Here is a 23,322-nt window from a genome sequence, read left to right as displayed (position 1 = left end):
CACCGCTCATAACAACTAGAACACGGACTGGACTCTGAGAATGGCTCCAAACCATGGCCCCTCTCGCACGCAGGATCACTGGACTATTTTTGTACAATATGCTAATCAGAAACGTGCTTAGGTGTGGTAATACTCTACTGGAGGGGATGATGACAGAAGCCTCCTGGTGGCGATCCCTGGAAGCGAAGACGCGATGCACTCTGTAACGCGTCGGGCAACAACTCTGTCAACATGTTGAACGACGACAGAAGCCAGCAGCGAGCTACATCGTCTGACACACGGGCGAACAAACTCTACTGGACTGTTTGTACACATAGAGTTTCACTGTGTGTTTGCATTTGGCTACATGTGACATGTAAAGAACCAGTCAGATTCCATAGCAGTAAAGGACCGTTTAGTAGGATCATTAGCCGGTGGAAATGGCCCTGAGTGTGTTGGTGAATCTGGGGGAGAATGTTGATGTAAACATGGCGAGAATACAATGGGATGAGTGTAAATGGGTGCCTGATTATCCGTGTAGGCTCGGTGGATCGAGGAGCACCATTTCCATGCTGCATAACTCTAAAGCCAAGCTGGGACCATCATACTCTGTGGGCAGGGTAATCACGGAAAATATTGCCCATATAAAGAAAGCTGTCCTAGTTGAGAGTTGGGAAAGGTGTTCAGGAAGCCAATACAGGTTACCAGTTCAGTTTCAATAGACAATAGACAATAGGTGCAGGAGTAGACCATTTGGCCCTTCGAGCCAGCACCGCCATTCAATGTGATCATGGCTGATCATCCCCAATCAGTACCCCGTTCCTGCCTTCTCTCCATATCCCCTGACTCCGCTATCTTTAAGAGCCCTATCTAGCCCTCTCTTGAAAGTATCCAGAGAACCGGCCTCCACCACCCTCTGAGGCAGAGAATTCCACAGATTCACAATCTCTGTGAGAAAAAGTGTTTTCTCATCTCCGTTCTAAATGGTTTACTCCTTATTCTTGAACTGTGGCCCCTGGTTCAGGACTCCCCCAAAATCGGGAACATGTTTCCTGCCTCTAGATTGTCCAAACCCTCAATAATCTTAGTTGTTTCAATAAGATGCCCTCTCATCCTTCTAAACTCCAGAGAATACAAGCCCAGCTGCTCCATTCTCTCAGCATATCACAGTCCCGCCATCCCGGGAATTAACCTTGTAAACCTACGCTGCACTCCCTCAATAGCAAGAATGTCCTTCCTCAAATTAGGGGACCAAAACTGCACACAATACTCCAGGTGTGGTCTCACTAGGGCCCTGTACAACTGCAGAAGGACCTCTTTGCTCCTATACTCAACTCCTCGTGTTATAAAGGCCAACGTGCCATTGGCTTTCTTCACTGCCTGCTGTGCCTTATGATGAAGGTGTAGTTATTATTGTGTACACTTTTGAGAACACAGTAGCTGTGTGCTCATTGAGATTCATTTTACATACACAGGGTAATGTAGCATGGTCATTGCAAATGAATACATTCATATTTAATTACTATTAATAATTGTTTAATGTGACACAAGTCTACCTTCTGCCAACAACTGGGCAAGAGTAGAAGCTCTGAATCCTTCGGGAATGACTGTTTTTTCCACCAGCATATCTACAGCAGTAATCTGAGTAAGTAAAAGATTCTACATTAGTTGCCAGATACCTTTAGAAAGGAGATAAGGAGGAATTTGTTTAGCCAGAGGGTGGTGAAACTGTGGAATTCATTGCCACAGACGGCTGTGGAGGCCGAGTCTTTGGGTATTTTTAAAGTGGAGGTTGACAGATTCTAGATTAGTAAGGACATCAGAGGTCATAGCTTATGGGTTTTGCCCAAAGAGTCGCACTGGATTTTCAAAATGTTGAAAAATATCGGCGACCTGCTGAGACTATGACAGGTGCCGGCAAGTCGGCGAAAAAATCACGTAAGTGGGACAGGTCCTTTATGAGTGTTTTATTGTCGTATATACCAAAGTAGAACAGTTAAATTCTTACATACAAGATTTTAAATGCTACTATCATACTTGCCTCAACTACCACGTCTGGCAGCTCACTCCATATATCCACCACCCAGTGTGTTAAAAAGTTGCCTCTCAGGTTCCTATTAAACCTTTCCCTCTCATTTTAAACCTAAGTCCTCGGGTTCTTGAATCCGCTACCCTGGGTAAAAGATTCTGTGCAGTCGCCCCATCTCTTCCCCTCATGATTTTTGATACAGCTCCATAAGATCACCCCTCAGCCCCCCCCCCCCCCCCCCCCCCACCCCCGTGCCCCAAGACTAGAGACCTAATATCGGTATGCTCAGATCAGGGAATTATAGGTTTCAAGTTATCTCTAATGTATTCCTAAATAGGAATCTACAAATTTGCAGATGACACAAAGCTGGGTGGCAGTGTGAACTATGAGGAGGCTGCTATGAGAATGCAAGGTGACTTGGACAGGTTGGGTGAGTGGGCAGATGCATGGCAGATGCAGTTTAATGTGGATACAGGTAAGGTTATCCATTTTAGTAGCAAAAACAGGAAGTCAGATTATTATCTAAATTATGTCAAATTGGGAAAAGGGAAAGTACAATGGGATCTGGGGATCCTTGTTCATCAGTCATTGAAAGTAAGCATGCAGGTACAGCAGGCAGTGAAGAAAGCAAATGGCATGTTGGCCTTTATAACAAGAGGAGTTGAGCATAGGAGCAAAGAGGTCCTTCTGCAGTTGTACAGAGCCCTAGTGAGATCACAGCTGGAGTATTGTGTGCAGCTGTGGTCTCCAAATTTGAGGAAGGACATTCTTGCTATTGAGAGAGTGCAGCGTAGGTTCACCAGGTTAATCCCCGGGACTGTCATATGCTGCGAGCATGGAGCAGCTCGGCTTGTATACTCTGGAATTTGGAAGGATGAGAGGGTATCTTATTGAAACATATATTGAGAGGGATAGGGGTCATGTGCAGGCAGGTGTGTAGGGGTGATCGCAGGACGGCACGGACACGGTGGGCTGAAGAACCTGTTTCCACATTTATCTTTAAGCTAAACTAAAACTGTGAAGCAGCTTGTTTTGCTTTCATGTCACGTTATTCTTTCATCTTACACCCAGCCATGCAATTTTATTGCTTAGTTGTACAGATGATGATGGAATTTAAAGTAGATTTCTGGTTCCGGTGCGCCCTCTGCTGCATGCAAACGCCACTGACACTCATTGTGTGTGGGCACACACACACACACACACACACACACACACACACCACACACACACACACACACACACACACACACACACACACACACACACACACACACACACACACACACACACACACACACACACACACACACACACCACACACACACACACACACACACACACACACACACACACACACACACACACACACACACACACACAGTAATAGGCAACAGAAGGCGCTGCAAGTGCTGGAATCTGCAGCAAAGAACACAATGTGCTGCAGTAACTCACAATCAACTGTGTGCAGTTTTGGTCTCCAAATGTGAGGAAGGACATTCTTGCTATTGAGGGAGTGCACCGTAGGTTCACAAGGTTAATTCCCGGGAATGGCGGGACTGTCATATATTGAGAGAATGGAGCGGCTGGGCTTGCATACTCTTGAATTTAGAAGGATGAGAGGATATCTTCTTGAAACATATACGATTATTAAGGGTTTGGACACGCTAGAGGCAGGAAACATGTTCCTGATGTTGAGGGAGTCCAGAACCAGGGGCCACACTTTAAGAATAAGGGGTTAGCCATTTAGAACAGAGATGAGGAAAAACATTTTCACACAGAGAGTTGTGAGTCTGTGGAATTATCTGCCTCAAAAGGCTGTGGAGGCCGGTTCTCTGGATGCTTTCAAGAGAGCTAGATAGGGCTCTTAAAGATAGCAGTCAGGGGATATGGGGAGAAGGTAGAAACGGGCTACTGATTGGGGATGACCAGCTATAATCACATTGAATGGCGGTACTGGCTCGAATGGCCTACTCCTGCACCTATTGTCTATTGCCCCATCTACACTAGTACCAACCTCTCCCTGTAGCTCAGGCCCTCGAGTCCTGGCCACACCCTCGTAAATCTTCTCAGCACCTTTTCCAGCTTAATATGTTTCCTAAAACTAAACACAATACTCCAAATGTGGCCTGTCCAATGTCTTGTGCAACTGTAACATAACATCCCAACTTTTATTCTGAATACCCTGACTGATGAAGGCCAAAGTATCAAAATCCTTCTTGACCATCCAATCTATCTGTGAGGCCATGTTCAAGGAACTATGCACCTGCACTCCTAGATCCCTCTGCACTACTACACTCTTCAGGACCCTGTTGTTCACTATGTAGGTCCTGTACTGGCTTTGACGATAGACAATCCGGCACACTGTGTACAATAGGTGCAGGAGTAGGCCAATCGGCCCTTCAAGCCTGCACCGCCATTCAATGTGATCATTGCTGATCATCCCCAATCAGTACCCCGTTCCTGCCTTCTCCCCATATCCCAATTGACCATATCCCAATTGACCTTAGAATAAAGGGGAAGCCATTAGGTGAGACTTCGGTAAGAAAAAACATTTTCACTCAGAGAGTTGTGAATTTGTGGAATTCCCTGCCAGAGAGAGCAATGGAGGCCAAGTCACTGGATGGATTTAAGAGAGTTAGATAGAGCTCTAGGGGCTAGTGGAATCAAGGGATATGGGGAGAAGGCAGACACGGGTTATTGATTGGGGATGATCAGCCATGATCACAATGAATGGTGATGCTGGCTCGAAGGGACGAATGGCCTCCTCCTGCATCTATGTTTCTATGCCGCGCTCTTATCTACATTAAATTCTATTAACCATTCCTCAGCCAACTTGCCCAACTGATCAATATCCTGCCACAATTTTTGATAACCATCTTTGCTATTTACAATGCCACCCACTTTCATGTCATCTGCAAACTTTTATGTCATCTGCAAACTTAACCATGCAGTGAAAACGTTGCAATAAACCACAAACAGCAATGGGCTCAGCACTGATCCCAGAGGCACATCACTTGTCACAGGTCTCCAGTCCGAAACCTTCCACCACCACCCTCTGCTTTCTTCCATGAAGCCAATTCTCTATCTGGATCCAATGCGATCTAATCCATCAGCCCATAAACCTCGGTTTCTCATGTGCAAACCACCAACATAGTATAGTGATTAGTGTCAGGGGTTATGGGGAGAAGGCAGGAGAATGGGGGTTAGGAGGGAGAGAGAGATCAGACATGATTGAATGGCAGAGTAGATGTAATGGGCCGAATGGCCTAATTTTGCTCCTGGAACTTATAAACCCAAGAGATTGTAGATACTTTAATCTAGAGCAGAAAACAAATTGCTGGAGGAACTCAGCGAGTCATTCAACATCTGTGGGGACAAAGGGATAAGTCTACAGATGATGCCTTACATGTTGAATTCCTCCAGCAGTTTGTGTTTTTTTTTTCACTGCATTCATACCGAGGTTTACCCACACATCTTAAAAAAAAATGTAAAATAAATTGTAAAATCTGCTTACCTCTGAAACAACCTTTTTGGCAGAGAGTTTGTGTGCTCTTGATTCTTCACTGTGGAAATAACATGTGCTCATTAGTTTTACAACACACATCCTATAAGCCAGGATGGGCAAAAATGTTGGCGAAACTCAGCGGGTGAGGCAGCATCTAAGGAGCGAAAGAATAGGTGACGTGTAGGGTCGAGACGCCTCACCCGCTGTTTCTCCACCATTTTTGTCTATCTTTGATTTTTCCAGCATCTGCAGTTCCTTCTTAAACATTTCCTATAAGCCAGGGGTTCCCAGCCTTTTTTGTCCCGTTTACCCCTGGCAACTTTAATATCACATTACAATGTGATTTAATAATAATAATAATAATAACTTTATTTGTTAAGCACCTTAAAAAACAACCAAAGCTGACCAAAGTGCTGTACAGAAAAAAAAAATAAGCAAGACATCATAAAACAGGCAGAACAACAGAACATACAGCTGACACGGGGCGCATAAATTACATACAAAATTCAACAATAAATTAAAAGACATAAAACACGAGTATGAACCACGCAGTAAAATCAAGCAAATAAAGTAAATAAATAGGTCGACACATAAGTCCTTTCATTGCAAAAGGATTTGAGTATAGGAGCAGGGAGGTTCTACTGCAGTTGTACAGGGTCTTGGTGAGACCACACCTGGAGTATTGCGTACAGTTTTGGTCTCCAAATCTGAGGAAGGACATTATTGCCATAGAGGGAGTGCAGAGAAGGTTCACCAGACTGATTCCTGGGATGTCAGGACTGTCTTATGAAGAAAGACTGGATAGACTTGGTTTATACTCTCTAGAATTTAGGAGATTGAGAGGGGATCTTATAGAAACTTACAAAATTCTTAAGGGGTTGGACAGGCTAGATGCAGGAAGATTGCTCCCGATGTTGGGGAAGTCCAGGACAAGGGGTCACAGCTTAAGGATAAGGGGGAAATCCTTTAAAACTGAGATGAGAAGAACTTTTTTCACACAGAGATTGGTGAATGTCTGGAACTCTGCCACAGAGGGTAGTCGAGGCCAGTTCATTGGCTATATTTAAGAGGGAGTTAGATGTGGCCCTTGTGGCTAAGGGGATCAGGGGGTATGGAGAGAAGGCAGGTACGGGATACTGAGTTGGATGATCAGCCATGATCATATTGAATGGCGGTGCAGGCTTGAAGGGCCGAATGGCCTACTCCTGCACCTAATTTCTATGTTTCTATGTTTCTATGACACCTCACTGGTCTACAAAGGCCACAGAGAATAAATGTGTCTTCAGGAGTGATTTAAAAACAGCTAGAGATGGGGCCTGTTTAACGTGTAGAGGCAATTCATTCCATAATCTCGGAGCTGACACAGCAAAGGCACGGTCCCCTCTGAGCTTCCGCTTAGTTTTTGGCTCAATCAGGAGCAGCTGATCATCTGACCTGAGAGAGCGGGTGGGTGTATAAGGGTGAAGAAGCTCAGATAGGTAGGACGGGGCAAGACCACTTAGGGATTTAAAAGCAAATAAAATAATTTTGAAATGAATCCTATACTGAACAGGCAGCCAGTGGAGTGAGGCTAATAATTTCACTTATTTATGAACACCAAATGATGAATAGATACCAGGATACCAGAACCAAACACAGTCAGTCAATTAGAAAATATATCTACAAATCCAGAAGCAACAAATTTACCCCCTGGGTAGGCAAAATTTACCCCTGGTTGGGAACCCTTGCTATAAGCAGACGGAAATCTACTGTGCAAGATGAGGACCCTAAAAGCAAACTTGGAAGATGAATATGATAGGGGCTTGTAAGAGGCTTTTAAATAATTATGCAGATATGCAGGAATGGGAGGAATATGAATGAATATTGGCCAAGTGTTCACATACAAGGAATTTGCCTTAGTGCTCCACCCGCAAGTGACAACATGATATACAGTGACATATGGATCACATTCAAGCAGAGGTGATTAGTTTTAACTCAGCACCATGTAAGGCCGCAGACACCGCGGGCTGCAGTTTAGTTTAATTTAGAGATACAGCGCAGAAACAGACCCTTCAGCCCACCGAGTCCACACCAACCAGCGATCCCCGCACACTAACACTATCCTACACAGACTAGGGACAATTTACATTTATACCAAGCCAATTAACCTACAAACGTGTGCGTCTTTGGAGTGTGGGAGGAAACCGACGATCTCAGAGAAAACGCACACGGTCACAATTGAAAATAGGTGCAGGAGTAGGCCATTCGGCCCTTCGAGCCAGCACCGCCATTCAATGTGATCATGGCTGATCATCCACAATCAGTACCCCGTTCCTGCCTAAGATGCCCCAGATAACATCATCCCATCTGCCTGCATTGGCCCTTTCCTGTCCATGTAGCTTTTTTTAATGCCTTTTAAATGCTGTTTAAGTGCAAGATAAAAATCCAGTAAAGTCCAAGGGTCTCCAACGAGGTACATCGTAGCTCAGGACTCTCCAGTTGTGGTAGGATGGTTCAGTTGTCCGATAACAACTGGGAAGAAACTGTCCCGGCATCTGGAGGTGTGCATTTTGACACTTCTATACCTTTTGCCTGATGGGAGAGGGGAGAAGCCCAAATGTATTTGTATACTGTGGATGATTGTAACGAAGGATTGCCTTTCCATAGAAACATAGAGAAACATAGAAATTAGGTGCAGGAGTAGGCCATTCGGCCCTTCGAGCCTGCACCGCCATTCAATATGATCATGGCTGATCATCCAACTCAGTATCCCGTACCTGCCTGCTCTCCATACCCCCTGATCCCCTTAGCCACAAGGGCCACATCTAACTCCCTCTTAAATATAGCCAATGAACTGGCCTCGACTACTCTCTGTGGCAGAGAGTTCCAGAGATTCACCACTCTCTGTGTGAAAAAAGTTCCGCTGTCTGGTGAGCATACATCAAAAGCTTTTCACTGTACCATAATTCCCATGTGCACGATAGTGTGTCCATTTGAGATGAGCTGTCAAATGCCTATATAGTTCTCTGATTGATGCTTATGCTGCAATGTAATCCCACGCCACTTAAAACCATATGTTGAGCAATTTAATTACTAGATATTCAACTTAATTAGAAGGTGTTCAACCTGATTTTCTGAACCATAGAACCTATGTTTCTGTTTTGATATTCAAAACTATCTGCAGTTTAAAATAAAGGGTTGTGTTTTTTTGTCATTAGCAAAAGGATTTGAGTATAGGAGCAGGGAGGTTCTACTGCAGTTGTACAGGGTCTTGGTGAGACCACACCTGGAGTATTGCGTACAGTTTTGGTCTCCAAATCTGAGGAAAGACATTCTTGCCATAGAGGGAGTACAGAGAAGGTTCACCAGACTGATTCCTGGGATGGCAGGACTTTCATATGAAGAAAGACTGGATAGACTCGGTTTGTACTCGCTAGAATTTACAAGATTGAGGGGGGATCTTATAGATACTTACAAAATTCTTAAGGGGTTGGACAGGCTAGATGCAGGAAGATTGTTCCCGATGTTGGGGAAGTCCAGAACAAGGGATTACAGTTTAAGGATAAAGGGGGAAATCTTATAGGACCGAGATGAGAAAAACATTTTCACACAGAGAGTGGTGAATCTCTGGAATTCTCTGCCACAGAAGGTAGTTGAGGCCAGTTCATTGGCTATATTTAAGAGGGAGTTAGATGTGGCACTTGTGGCTAAAGGGATCAGGGGATATGGAGAGAAGGCAGGTACAGGATACTGAGTTGGATGATCAGCCATGATTATATTGAATGGCGGTGCAGGCTCGAAGGGCCGAATGGCCTATTCCTGCACCTATTTTCTATGTTTCTATGCTTCTAATAATATTTTGATTGTTTGAAACCTCCTTATGTCAAGAGACTTCGTATGTCTCAATGCCTAGTCTGCTAAATGACCCCCCTCCTCTGTTTTCCAGCTTTCTCACCCCCACCAAAGAAGGGTCCCGACCCAAAACATAATTAATCTATTCCCTCCACAGATGTTGCCTGACCCGTGAGTTCTTCCAGCACTCTGTGTTCAAATTCAAAGTCAAAGTCAATTTTTATTTGTCACATGCACCCGAAGGTGCAGTGAAATGAATTTGCCAGCAGCGATACACTTAAAAAGAACACACAATACACAATAAGATTTAACACAAACATCCACCACAGCATTCTTCACTGTGGTGGAAGGCAACAAAGTTCAGTCAGTCCTCCTCCTCTGTTCATCCGTGGTCGAGGCCATAAACCCTCTGTAGTCGCCACTACGGACAGCCCGATGTACAGGCTCTCTCGTCAGGATGATCCAAACTCCGATGTTGGGACTCCGCGATTTGGAGGTCCCAAATCGCCACTTTCCTACCGTAGACCGCGGCTTCAGGATGTTGTAGGCCGCAGGCCGGTGTCGGAGCTCTTCTCCGGCGATCCCCAGCGAGGGATCCCAGACTCCGGATGGTAAGTTCTATCCCGCGGCTAGAAGCTCCACAGACCACAGCCCCATGATGCCAATGTCACCAGACCAGCGATTGGAGCACTCCCCCCTGGCAAGGGTTCGCCCGCTCCACGATGGAAAGTCCGCGCTGCGTCTGCTGCCGATGCCCCAGGCCCGACTCCAGGACAGGCCGCTCCAATCCATGGTGTTAGGCCGCGGGGGAGGCGACATGGAAAAAGTCGCCTCTCCGTGGACGAGGCGACCAAAAGCGGTTCCCCCTTTCCCCGCCCACCACACAAGACGCCAAAACAAACATTTGGACACACTAAAAAAAACAAAAAAAGTAGAAATAACAAACACGCTGCTGGTAGGGCAGCCGACTCGCAGCCCCCCCACCGACCCACTTTTTGCTCAAGATTCCAGCACCTGCAATTTCTTGTGCCTGCATTATTTGTCATGACAGGCAAAGAAACTGTCACATAAGGAATTTCACAAAACCAATTCACATAAGGAATTTAAACGTCCATTTAAATTCCTCATGTGTAATGAAGACTGCAGGTAAAGGAGAATGATGTTCAAGGACACATTGAACGCTTCAACAAGTCAATGGCACCCTCTTTGTTACAAGCTCAGGTTAATAAATTTACCTTTGGTTCTCAGCAGTAAAGCAGTCTCAGCAGCACAAGCGTTGGTCATATGATGCATGCATTCAGTGGAACTAAAAGCTTAATCAGCTGGTGACAGATAATTCTGCGCAAACATCTCTGGTAAGAAAGTGGCCAATTCGGGCACTACGAGCCACAGAGTGTGTTTGACCGTCCCGACGTCGGAGTTTGGATCATCCCGACGAGAGGGCCTGTACATCGGGCCGTCCATAGCAGCGACTACGGAGGGTCTATGGCCTCGACCACGGATGAACAAAGGAACAGGACTGTCTGGACTTTGTTGCCTTCCACCACAGTGAAGAATGCTGTGGTGGATGTTTGTGTTAAATCTTAGTGTGTATTGTGTGTTCTTTTTAAGTGTATCGCTGCTGGCAAATTCATTTCACTGCACCTTCGGGTGCATGTGACCAATAAAATTGACTTTAGCTGAAATCAATAGAACATGAAACAGTACAGCATAAGAACAGGCCCTTCAGGCCACAATGTTTCTCATCAAACATGATACCAACCCTGCCTGGGCATATCCCTCCAAATAGAAATTTGTTTCCCTTAGCTGTATAATGTTACATGTTAATGTGGGTATTTCACAATTTAATTTGTTTTCTTGATGCGCTTGCAACTAGATAAGGCATTCCAGACTAGGTAAGAGTCCAGAACCAGGGGCCACAGTTTAAGAATAAGGGGTAGGCCATTTACAATGGAGATGAGGAAACACTTTTTCACACAGAGAGTTGCGAGTCTGTGGAATTCTCTGCCTCAGAGGGCGGTGGAGGCAGGTTCTCTGGATACTTTCAAGAGAGAGCTAGATAGGGCTCTAAAAGATAGCGGAGTCAGGGGATATGGGGAGAAGGCAGGAACGGGGTACTGATTGGGGATGATCAGCCATGATCACATTGAATGGCGGTGCTGGCTCGAAGGCCCGAATGGCCTACTCCTGCACCTGTTGTCTATTGCAAAGCAATTCTTAAATGTCTTATCTAGTTCCAGGTGCACCAAGATAACAAATTAATATGTAAAATACCCATATGTACATGTAGCATTGTACAAGCTACAAAAGCTTTTATATAGTCATAGTCATAAAGCTGTACTATGCAGAAACAGGCCCTTCAGCCCATCTAATCCATGCCAACTAAGTTGGCATACTGGGCTATAAATACACACTAGACTAAGTGGGACCCGTCGGGTCCCGTGCTCAATTTCATAGCATTACAAGCAGAGTGCAGGCCACCAAATTCAGTTAAATAGCATTTCAAGCAGGGTGCAGGCCACCACATTCAATTTCATATCATTTCAAGCTGGGTGCAGGCCACCAAATTCAATTTCATAGCATTTCAAGCAGGTTGCAGGCCACCAAATTCAATTTCATATCATTTCAAGCAGGGTGCAGGCCACCAAATTCCATTTCTTAGCATTTCTAGCAGGGTGCAGGCCACCAAATTCAATTTCATAGCAAGCAGGGTGAAGGCCACCAAATTAAATTTCATAGCATTTCAAGCACAGTGCAGCCCACCACATTCAATTTTACTTCGGAGTCACGTGAGTGACTACGTGAAGAGCCCGCTCAGCATGCATGCGCGGCATTACGTTCAGCAGTGCAACAGCGACCGCATCGGGAGTCAGGCGCTCCCGCTACGGGTGAAAGAACGGACCGTCAGGTAAGCTCCGAGGCCGGGTTTTCTTTCACAGGAGAGCCTTCTGCTTTTCAGGCAGAGAAGAAAGGCTCTTGGACAAACCTGTCCCCCACTCGACTCCACAGAGGAGCGTTCCATCTGGGGGGGGGGCAGCAACAAGGCAGTAGGACCGTTTACCGGGCGCTCCGCTATTCCCCGACTGTGCCGAGCCCAGCCCGCTAGCGCCTGAGCAGCGGGCTGGAAGTAAAGCCACGGAAGAGGCGTCCGGCCGGTGGCTTCCGACTTGTCGGACGGGGACGTCTCTCCACCCGCCCGGGGGAGAGACAGCCGCCTGAGCCGCATGGAGCGGCTCCTGGAGCAGGAGCTCCAGCGAGACGCGCTTCGTGAGGGGCGCTCTCGCAGGGGGAGTTCAGACACTCCCTCCACAGTGCCTTGTGCACTGCCCATTGCTTCCTCCTTACCCGAGGGTAGCTTTGGTGGCCAGGACTGGGCTGGTCAAGAAGAGGGGACGATGGCTGAAGATCTCGGGAGTATGCAAGGGGTGCAGGAACAGGAAGAGCTGCTAGGTGTGGTGGACCGCTACGTGGCAGCCCCACGTGCAGGAGGCCGTTAAAGGCCAAACCAGCGGCCAGCATTAACCACCTCTCCAACAGGCCCCTACAGGAGCAGGTGGTCAATGAGGCCTTAGAAACGTATACAGCTCCAGAGAACTGTGAGTCCCTTAAAGTGCCGGCTGTAAACAGCCAAAACTAGGGGCACGTTGGGGCAAATATTCGGAACCAGGAGCTAAAACTGCAGCGGATCCTCAGGCTCCTGACGTCAGCCATCACATCGTTTGCTCGTTCCGTGGACGAATACGGAGATGACCACAACCTTCGTAAACAAATCATAAGACCTGCCATAAAATCCTAAATTTGCGGGGTTGTGCAAAACCCCAGCCACTGAGCCAGACCCACTGCTCTTTGGCAAAAAACCTCACAAAGCACATGAAGGATATGGAAGAGGGCTTAACTACCATATGGGACTGGTGAAAGCTCCGGGTCCGCATTCTATCCCCGGAAGTCTTCTTTAGACCAGGGCCCAGAGCGGACCCCATGGAAAATGCGCCACCCCCCAACGTCACCGCCACGTCAGACAACGTGCAAGACTCATTGGACCGGCAGGAAACAGCAGAATACCCATAACCATGGAGGTATGTGGGTCTGGTTCCTACCAGCATATAGAGAATAGGGGCTTAATACTAACAGGGGGGAGATTACACCTGTTTAAACAAGCACGGGAGTCTATCACGAGTGATCAGTATATACTCAGTGGCATTAGTGGATACAAATACAATTCATACTAGAAAAATTGCCACCAGTTCAACATTCATCCCAGAGGGTATTTTCCCTCTCCGTTAAAGAAACGAGAGGGACAAGCTGAACTGGTGAGAATAATTACAAAGGGTATCATGGGAAAACATGAACCCTTGGAATTCGTATCAAATATACTCACTAAACCCAAAAAAGATGGTGGATGTCGCATCATCATTGACTTAACTTCACTAAATATGTTTGTTAAGTATATACATTTCAAAATGGAAACGGTTGTTACTGCCAAACAACTAATTTCCAAAGGATACTTCATGGCAAGCATTGATCTTAAAGATGTTTACTATTTAGTATCGTTCATAAGGATCATCGCAGATACCTGAAATTTACCTGGATGGGGCAGCTATGGCAGTTTAAAGCGTTACCCAATGGATTCACATCAGCCCAAGATTATTCACCAAGATACTAAAACCAGCTCTGGCAATATTCAGAAGACAAAAACATATTGTCATGGCATATCTTGATGATATCTTAAATAGTAGGCAAGACCATGGAATTGACTATGTTAGCTGTATCAGCTACCAGTTATTTGAAACCCTGGGATTGTCTTACATCCAGATAAATCTAAGTTGAAGTCATCCACAATCATGGACTACTTGGGCTTCACAATTAATTTAGTTTACGTGACTGTAACATTGCCAAGAGACAAAACAGTTGAATTGGCACAATCATGCAACAATTTAATGGTCAACGAACTACCAACTATTCGACAAGTAACAGAGTGATTGGGAAAATGGTAGCAGCATTTCCGGCTACACAATTCGGACCTTTGCACTGTCAAAACTTACAAAGAGCAAAGGTACAGGCACCAAAACGACATACAGGTCATTATGATCATGTCATGAAGTTACCCACTGAAGCAATATCAGAACTACAGTGGTGGGCAAAAAAACGTTTGGCATAGTTTTCAGCTCTATTATCATCACTAACCCTACGTTAGTTATCCAAACAGATGCCAGTGCTCAAGGCTGGGGAGCAACTAACTATATCCAGCACAGGTAGTAGATGGACTAACCCAGAGTCATCATTACCACTTACACTGGGCATTAATTATCTAGAGATGTTGGGTGACTTTTATGGTTTAAAAGCATATGCACAAATATGCATCACTTGCATGTACGGTTACAAATAGATAATACTACAGTGGTGGCCTACATTAACCATATGGGCGGCATAAAATTGGTATCATGCGACAAGTTGGTCAACACAATTTGGCAATGGTGTGTTGAAAGACATATTTGACTATCAGCAACTTACCTGCCAGGTAAACTAAATACAGTGGTAGACACCAGGTCACGTAAATTTAATAACATCGAATGGATGTTAAACCCCAAAAAATTTGCAAAAGTTATCAAGCAATATGGCACGCCAGATATCGATTTATTTGCATCAAGGCTAAATCACCAGGTACCTATGTATGTCACTTGGGAACCAGACCCTGAGGCAGCAGCGGTAGATGCATTCACGCTGGATTGGGGAAATTCTTCTTCTATGCATTTCCTCCCTTCTGCCTCATCAGTCGGGGACTACGCACAATACAAATGGACTCTGCTTCAGGTATTTTGATAGTACCCGACTGGCCTACGCAGCCATGGTTCCCAATACTCCATGACATGGTTGTTGAAACTCCGATGGTATTCCCCGGTGACCCAGAGTTATTAACACCCAGTGTCGGGCACAAGCCACCCGTGCCATGAAAAAATCAAACTCCTGGGTTGCAGATTCTGCACAAACCACTTCTGCGACTGGGATTATCAAAACAAACCGTCGACACCATGTCAGCATCCCTCCGAACATCCACTAAAAAACAGCACTTGTCCAGCGTCAAAAAATGGGAGAGGTACTGCTTGGATACAGGGACCACCTACTCAACCGCTACAGTTACCAACGTACTGGGATTCCTGGCGAACCTTCACCATGATGAAGGACGCAGCTACAGAGCCATCAACACAGCTAGAAGTGCCCTGTCTGTCTATTTAAAACCAGCTCCAGGACAACAGGCCATGGGGTCCCACCCGCTGGTGGTCAAACTAATGAAGGGTATTTACAACTCTAACCCCCTAGACCAAGGTACACCCATACATGGGATGTCAGTGTGGTCCTGACATACCTCAGGGGATGGCCACCAGCCAGATCCCTCAACCTGAAACCATCTATGCTCAAAACACTCATGTTGATGGCACTTGTATCTGCACAAAGGGTCCAGTCACTACTCCTATTGCAACTGGACAGCATGCTCACAGCTCCAGACCAGATCTCTGTCGTTATCCAGGGAATGATCAAACAGAGCAGACCAGGAACACCTAATCCAGTCGTGGAATTCCGGGCTTACCCGCCAGAACCACGGTTATGTGCCATGACCCACCTATTATCCTACATAGACACAACCAAAAATATTCGAGGGAGATGAAAAGCCTTGTGGGTCAGTCATAAAAAACCTTATGGTCGGGTGACGAGCCAAACCATTTTGAGATGGCTCAAGCAGGTGCTAAAAGCTGCTGGGATAAACACTAACATGTACAAATCTCACTCCACCAGGGCAGCATCCACGTCGACGGCTAAAAGAATGGACGTGCCTATAGACCACATCCTGGCTACAGCAGGATGGTCGGGGGGAAAGACCGTTCAGAAATTTTATAATAAGCCGTTGGCAAAACCTGCTTTATTTGCAAAAATTTTTTTTACAGACTGCAAATATTTAATTTAAGCCCAGGGGAGCAATTTAATTTCTTTGTTGTTATTGTTAAAAAATACCATTGTGTTTTTCTACAAACAGATTCATTGGTTGATTACGATAACACACTTCCTCCCTCAAGGACTTCGGCAGTGAGTGAAGTAATAACTGTTACATGGTTTGAAATCACAGAGCTTTGAAGTCTTCACGTAGTCACTCACGTGAACCCTGAAGTAAAATAGTAAGATTAAACGAGAATTTACCATGAGTTACGATGAGGGATTACGTGCCCTCCGCTCCCACCCTCATTAATATGGGTCAAACTGATAAACTGATGTCTCCTTTTCTTTACTATGTTTACTTCAATAGCTGTGTCTATCTGTGATTCCACTCCGCTGCTTTGAAGTATGCCGCGCATGCGTGCTGAGCGGGCTCTTCACGTAATCCCTCATCGTAACTCCTCATAAATACAGATCAAACTTCAAACTGGTAAGTTCTCGTTTAATCTTACTAATTCATAGCATTTCAAGCAGAGTGCAGGCAGGCCACCAAATTCAATTTCATAGCATTTCAAGCAGAGTGCAGGCCACCAAATTGCCAAACAACTCATTGCATTGTCATTAAGGGCTATCAAATCATTTATTGCAAGTACATTGCAGACTCACAGTTCAGTTGATTCACAGCTTAGAATCACAGTTGTGGACTCTCCCTCGCGATCGTCCAGAGTGACTGATTCACGTCCAGGCATCCGGGGTTTTATAGTCCTGCCCCCCCCCCCCCCCCCACCCCACCCCCCTTCCCGGAAGGGGCGTTACCTTCATTGTTGTGATTGACAGGCGAGAGGACCAATCAGCTGATCTCAAGATTTTTTAAACACTCATACCTCTTTTATTTGTCATCGATTAGAAAAATCCTCGGGGCTGCCTCAGCGGAGGAGGACTGCCTCCTACATTTCCAAGGAAAAAAGTCCCAGCCTATCCAACCTCTCCCTGTATTTGGACCGACCGACTGTATTTGGACGTCGCACGGCGTCGGGCGGTGATGTCATTACGCAATGGCACACCGGGCGGTGACGTCATCGAACGCAACGCCACGCGCTAGGCGTACGCCGTGAAGACGCTGCGTACGCCCTCAATGCGGCTGCGGGCTGACAGGCAGTTGGCGCATGGAATTTTCGGACAGTGCGGGATTTTCGGAGCCCCGCGCGATGTCGGGACCAGCCCCGCACAACTCCATACGCCTCCGCGTTTGGAAGTGGGACCGGCCCCGCGCGGCCCATACGCCTCAAGCGACCACGATCGCTACAAGCGATCGCGCCAGACGCATGCAATCGCATGCAAGTAGGACAGGCCCTTTAAGTCCCTCACTAGTTTGACACACCAAAGTAAACACATGGCACTTGTCAGAGTTAAATTCCATTTGTCATTCTCCTTGGCCTACAATCCCAACAGAGTTGGATTTCGTTGCAAATAGATATCGTTCCTCACCATCCACAATGCCCCAATTTTGGCGTCATTTGCAAAACAATACCATTGCCATCCAAATTGTTAATGTCTATAACAACAGTAGGTCTAGCACCAGGGGGCAGCAGAGTGGCGTGCGGTGTAGTTGCTGCCTTTTTATGTAACCACATGGCATTCACATTCTCCATGTGACTACATAGGTTTTCTCCAAGTGATCCTGTTTCCTCCCACATTTCAAAGACGTACAGGGTTGTATGTTAATTGACTTCTGCAAATTGTCCCTAATGCGTAGGATAGTGCTGGTGTTCGACAATGACAATAGACAATAGGTGCAGGCCATTCGGCCCTTCGAGCCAGCACCGCCATTCAATGTAATCATGGCTGATCATCCACAATCAGTAGGTACACAAAATTGCTGGAGAAACTCAGCAGGTGCAGCAGCATCTATGGAGCGAAGAAAATAGGCAACGTTTCGGGCCGAAACCCTTCTTCAGACTGATGGGGGGTGGGAGGGGGAGAAGGAAGGATAAAAGGGGAGGAGGAGGAGCCCGAGGGCGGGGGGGATGGGAGGAGACAGCTCGAGGGTTAAGGAAGGGGAGGAGACAGCAAGGGCTAGCAAAATTGGGAGAATTCAACGTTCATGCCATCAGGATGCAAGCTGCCCAGGCGGAATATGAGGTGCTGTTCCTCCAATTTCCGGTGTTGCTCACTCTGGCAATGGAGGAGACCCAGGACAGAGAGGTCGGATTGGGAATGAGAGGGGCAGTTGAAGTGCTGAGCTACCGGGAGTTCAGGTAGGTTTTTGCGGACTGAGGGGAGGTGTTCGGCGAAACGATCGCCCAACCGCCGCTTAGTCTCTCCACAATCAGTACCTCGTTTTTGTTCAGATGATCGCTGGTCAGCACGGACTCGATGGGCCAAAGGGCCTGTTTCCGTGCTATGTCTCTAATCTAAACTAAACGCTGACTCCTGTGGCACACCACTGGTGACATGCCTCCAATCAGAAAAAACATCTAGGCAACATTTAAACGGACAGTTTGCATAAGATGTTATTTTTGGTTATTCCATCTATAAGCTCAACATCATTTAGAATTGCTATACTACATCTGCCACCCGTGGAGATGAAATGATGAAATCAGTGTTGAATATTTCTGTTCCAGACATTGTTTAGCCACTTCATGCAGTAGTTGATGCACTCTCAGCCACTGTATTGTTAGAATAACATGAGCTAATGGAATAGGAATCGGCAAGAAAACAACCATTTCCTTCGCAATTTTAAGTGCATTTGCAAAAATGCAACTGTCAGGATAATTCCTGAAAGTACAAGAAAGTCTTGAAGCAACAGAATAAAACATAAATTACCATTAATTGGTGGTGCATTCACATAAACCACAACGGTAGTTGATGGGAGATATGGAATTACATCCCATTGTTCTCGAGCAGCTCTGAGGCTGGGTGGGGACTGCAGCGTTCAGCAAACCGTCCTCTATCGAATAATGTATAAAATCTCTTTCAATAGACAATAGATAATAGGTGCAGGAGTAGGCCATTCGGACCTTCGAGCCAGCACCGCCATTCAAAGTGATCATGGCTGATCATCCACAATCAGTATCCCATTCCTGCATTCTCCCCATATATCCTGACTCCTCTATCTTTAAGAGGCCTATCTAGCTCTCTCTTGAAAGTATCCAGAGAACCAGCCTCCACCAGGGGCAGAGAATTTCACAGACTCACAGCTCTGTATGAAAAAGTGTTTCCTCGTCTACGTTCTAAATGATCTTACTCCTTATTCTTAAACTGTGGCCACTGGTTCTGGACTCCCCCAACATCGGGAATTTTTCGATGTTCCTTTATTCTCATCAAGCTGCAGTGAAACTCACTTTTTGGCATCCAGATCAATAAGGTTATTGCCATAAGTACAACCTCTGATTAAGTACATACCACATAGAAATAGCCCACTGAGTCTATATGCAAGAGTCGCCAGGTTTTGGAGCCATTTCACAGTCCCAGCTGCAGTTGGCCGTCAAGGCCCGTTGCATCCGTCGCCTCCGTCCGGTGAACCCGCCCACCTTCAGCCTTCATGTACAGGGGGTGCCTCCCGCAGCCCACCTTGAGGGTGCTCAAGGTAAGACCCCCTGGTGTTCTCACTGGCTCTTTGCCCAGCGTCCACCGCCGTTGCCATCTCCCTCTTCCCTCCTCTCCAGTTCCAGGTCCTCTGGAACGAGCAGCAGACGAGCCTGGGACATGGCTCCCACTGAGTTAAGGGGGGAGGGGTCCCGGTTCCACAGCGGGCGAGCCAGCCAGGCCCGCCCCTCGAGGTATGTACACCACCCGTCGAGAGTTCTTCTTCAGACTCTTATTCAGACTCTAGTTGGAAGTGGGTCCCACCCTGAAAAGTCACCTATCCATGTTCTCCACAGATGCTGCCTGACCCGCTGAGTTACTCCAGCACTCTGTGAAACGTCACCTATCCATGTTCTCCACAGATGCTGCCTGACCCGCTGAGTTACTCCAGCACTCTGTGAAACGTCACCTATCCATGTTCTCCACAGATGCTACCTGACCCGCTGAGTTACTCCAGCTCTCTGTGAAACGTCACCTATCCATGTTCTCCACAGATGCTGCCTGACCCGCTGAGTTACTCCAGCACTCTGTGAAACGTCACCTATCCATGTTCTCCACAGATGCTGCCTGACCCGCTGAGTTATGGTGCAGCAGCATCTATGGAGCTAAGGAAATAGGCAACTTTTTGGGCCAAAATCCTTCTGGAAATAGGCAACGTTTCAGGCCGAAACCCTTACGGGTTTCGGCCCAAAACGTTGCCTATTTCCTTAGCTCCATAGATGCTGCCTGACCCGCTGAGATACTCCAGCACTCTGTGAAACGTCACCCATCCATGTTCTCCACAGATGCTGCCTGACCCGCTGAGTTACTCCAGCATTTTTTGTCTATTTACTATTTAGCCAGCATCTGCCTACACGTTCTATACTAGATACCCTGACTGATGGAGGCCAGTTCCGAATGCCCTGTTGGAGGGAGGGAGGGAGGGAGGGAGGGAAGGACGTTGCTGGTCTGGTGAGTTAGTCCAGCACTTTGAGTCCTACCTTTCAGAGCGCAGTCCTAAACCAAAGTGGCAGCTGTTTAAACCAAGGAAATGAACTATTGAGCAAGGGAATGGAATACCTCTGCAGCTCTGGTACTTTTAGCTTATTCGATTTTGTTTTTAGGTTCCTCGTCATCCTCATCTTCCTCGTCATCCTCATCCTCCTCCTCCTCCTCCTCCTCATCTTCCTCCTCGCTTTCTTCAGCATCCTCCTCCTCCTCCTCCTCATCTTTATTAATATTTGATGCCACTGGAATCTGCTGAGTGTACACCTGTAGTTGAGAGAGCAGGAATGCAGTTTGTGTTTGCATGTGTTCAATTTACATTTGGGCCAGTACAACTTAATTTAGAATGTAGTCAATTATTAGCAATGGAATCATATTTAAAATGTTTTATTAATAGAACACAAATGCATCAAGCAAAATTAATAGGCAAGGTGCTAGAAGCTTGTCTGCTAACCTTGTAGTAGAATGTAAAATTATGAGAGACAATAGGCAATAGACAATAGACAATAGGTGCAGGAGGAGGCCATTCGGCCCTTCGAGCCAGCACTGCCATTCAATGTGATCATGGCTGATCATCCCCAATCAGTACCCCGTTCCTGCCTTCTCCCCATATCCCCTGACACCACTATTTTTAAGAGCCCTATTTAGCTTTCTCTTGAAAGCATCCAGAGAACCGGCCTCCACCGCCCTCTGAGGCAGAGAATTCCACAGACTCACAACTCTCTGTGTGAAAAAGTGTTTCCACGTCTCCGTTCTAAATTGATTTTTTTCCTTCGTATGAACAAGGTTCTGACTGTCTATCTATACCTCTCATAATTTGATATACTTCTATCAGCCCCCCCCCACACAACCTCCGACATTCCAGAGAGAACAACACAAGTCTGTGCATCCTCTACATGTAGCTAGTAGTATGTCAGTTTATTATTGTCACATGTACACAGGTTCAGTAAATGCTTTTCACTGTACCTCGGTACACGTGACAATCCCGCCCCACCCCACATCAGTCTGAAGAAGGGTCTCGACCCGAAACGTCACCTATTCCTTCGCTCCATAGATGCTGCCTCACCCGCTGAGTTTCCCCAGCATTTCTGTCCACCTTCGATTTTTCCAACATCTGCAGTTCTTTCTTAAACATTTGGAGCAAGATAAAGTCTGATAACGTTTGCATAAAGAAAGATATCAGCCAATGTGGAGATCAGGACCACACTCTAGCTGGTGAAAGGACTGTTCAGTTGCTTGATAACAGCTGGGAACAAACTGTCTCATTGATTAGTACGGGATTTAGGGGTTATGGGGAGAAGACAGGAGAATGGGGTTAGGAGGGAGAGATAGATCAGCCATGATTGAATGGCGGAGTAGGCTTCTCCGTGGATTGTCACCTTGTCGTGGTGGAGAATCTTGTGTGGACCTGAGATCCTGAGAGCGATGCCGTCTGGAGCTATGCTCCTGGTAGGGCCACCCATGGCGGTAAGGTCGAGGGGGAGGTCTCTGACAAAGAACAATCCAACCAAGACCTCAACGGTGGAACAGGCGGAGGACGATGGCTGACCTTAGTGGAGCATCACAACGGCTGGGAAGGCGGATGAAGGCTGCAGCAGAAAAGGGTCTCCGGTCGTCTTGGACTCCATGCCACTGGATCCTGACCCAGATCTGTCAAGGACCGTGGGGTGGCTGTCTGTGCACCAGTCACCCCACGTTAAACAAAGTCACGCACAGGCGTCCTCCACATAGGGAATAGCAACCTGGAGACACCCACGGTTATATTTAAGAGGGAGTTAGATGTGGCCCTTGTGGCTAAAGGGATCAGGGGGTATGGAGAGAAGGCAGGTACAGGATACCGAGTTGGATGATCAGCCATGGTCATATTGAATGGCAGTGCTGGCTCGAAGGGCCGAATGGCCTACTCCTGCACCTATTTTCTATGTTTCTATGTTTCTTTGGTCAGCCACGACCGAAGGGAGGCTGACAAGACAGCAACATTTATACACTGTGAACAGATCGATTGTAATCATGTATTGTCTTTCTGCTGTCTGGTTAGCACGCAACAAAAGCTTTTCACTGTACCTCGGTACACGTGACAATAAACTAAACTGAACTGAGATCCAGGACATTGGAAATAGAATCAAGAATTAGGGGACTGAGATGGCAACAATGATTTTGGGACGATAACACTATACAAAATAAACTGTAAAAATCTGACCTGTAAATAAGTCTTTGGGACAAGACCTTCCTTTCCTTTAGCATTTTTGGCAAGCCACCATCCATCACGATTTTGATTAACGATTGTAATCACTTCACCTTTCTGCAACATCAGAACAAATCAATATTGTAATTAAGCTGTGTGACAAGCAATTATTTTAAACAGCGGAGGCATTATTTTCGTTCCATTGAACTTCCTTCAGGGATCTGCAAAGATGACGTCTCCTCTGGGACAGAGGGAACTCCATTAAGCTCTGGCGTGGAAATGAAGTACTGGAGG

At 46.5% G+C, this 23,322-nt stretch overlaps 1 protein-coding gene across 1 annotated transcript in view; it reads right to left on the bottom strand.

Moving 5' to 3' along the window:
• LOC129693744 (nephrocystin-1-like) overlaps positions 1–23,322 on the bottom strand; it is a 71,194-nt gene that overhangs the window by 17,419 nt on the left and 30,453 nt on the right. The window contains 5 exon segments of the mRNA XM_055630515.1: positions 1,536–1,620; positions 5,523–5,571; positions 20,919–20,959; positions 20,961–21,110; positions 23,044–23,145. Of these exon segments, the coding sequence (XP_055486490.1) occupies positions 1,536–1,620; positions 5,523–5,571; positions 20,919–20,959; positions 20,961–21,110; positions 23,044–23,145 (427 nt within the window).

The sequence above is a fragment of the Leucoraja erinacea genome, unplaced genomic scaffold (genome assembly GCF_028641065.1).
Source record: "Leucoraja erinacea ecotype New England unplaced genomic scaffold, Leri_hhj_1 Leri_409S, whole genome shotgun sequence".
Lineage (NCBI taxonomy): Eukaryota > Metazoa > Chordata > Chondrichthyes > Rajiformes > Rajidae > Leucoraja > Leucoraja erinaceus.
The sequence above is the reverse complement of the archived record's forward strand: the minus strand, read 5'-3'. Positions and strand labels throughout refer to the sequence as shown.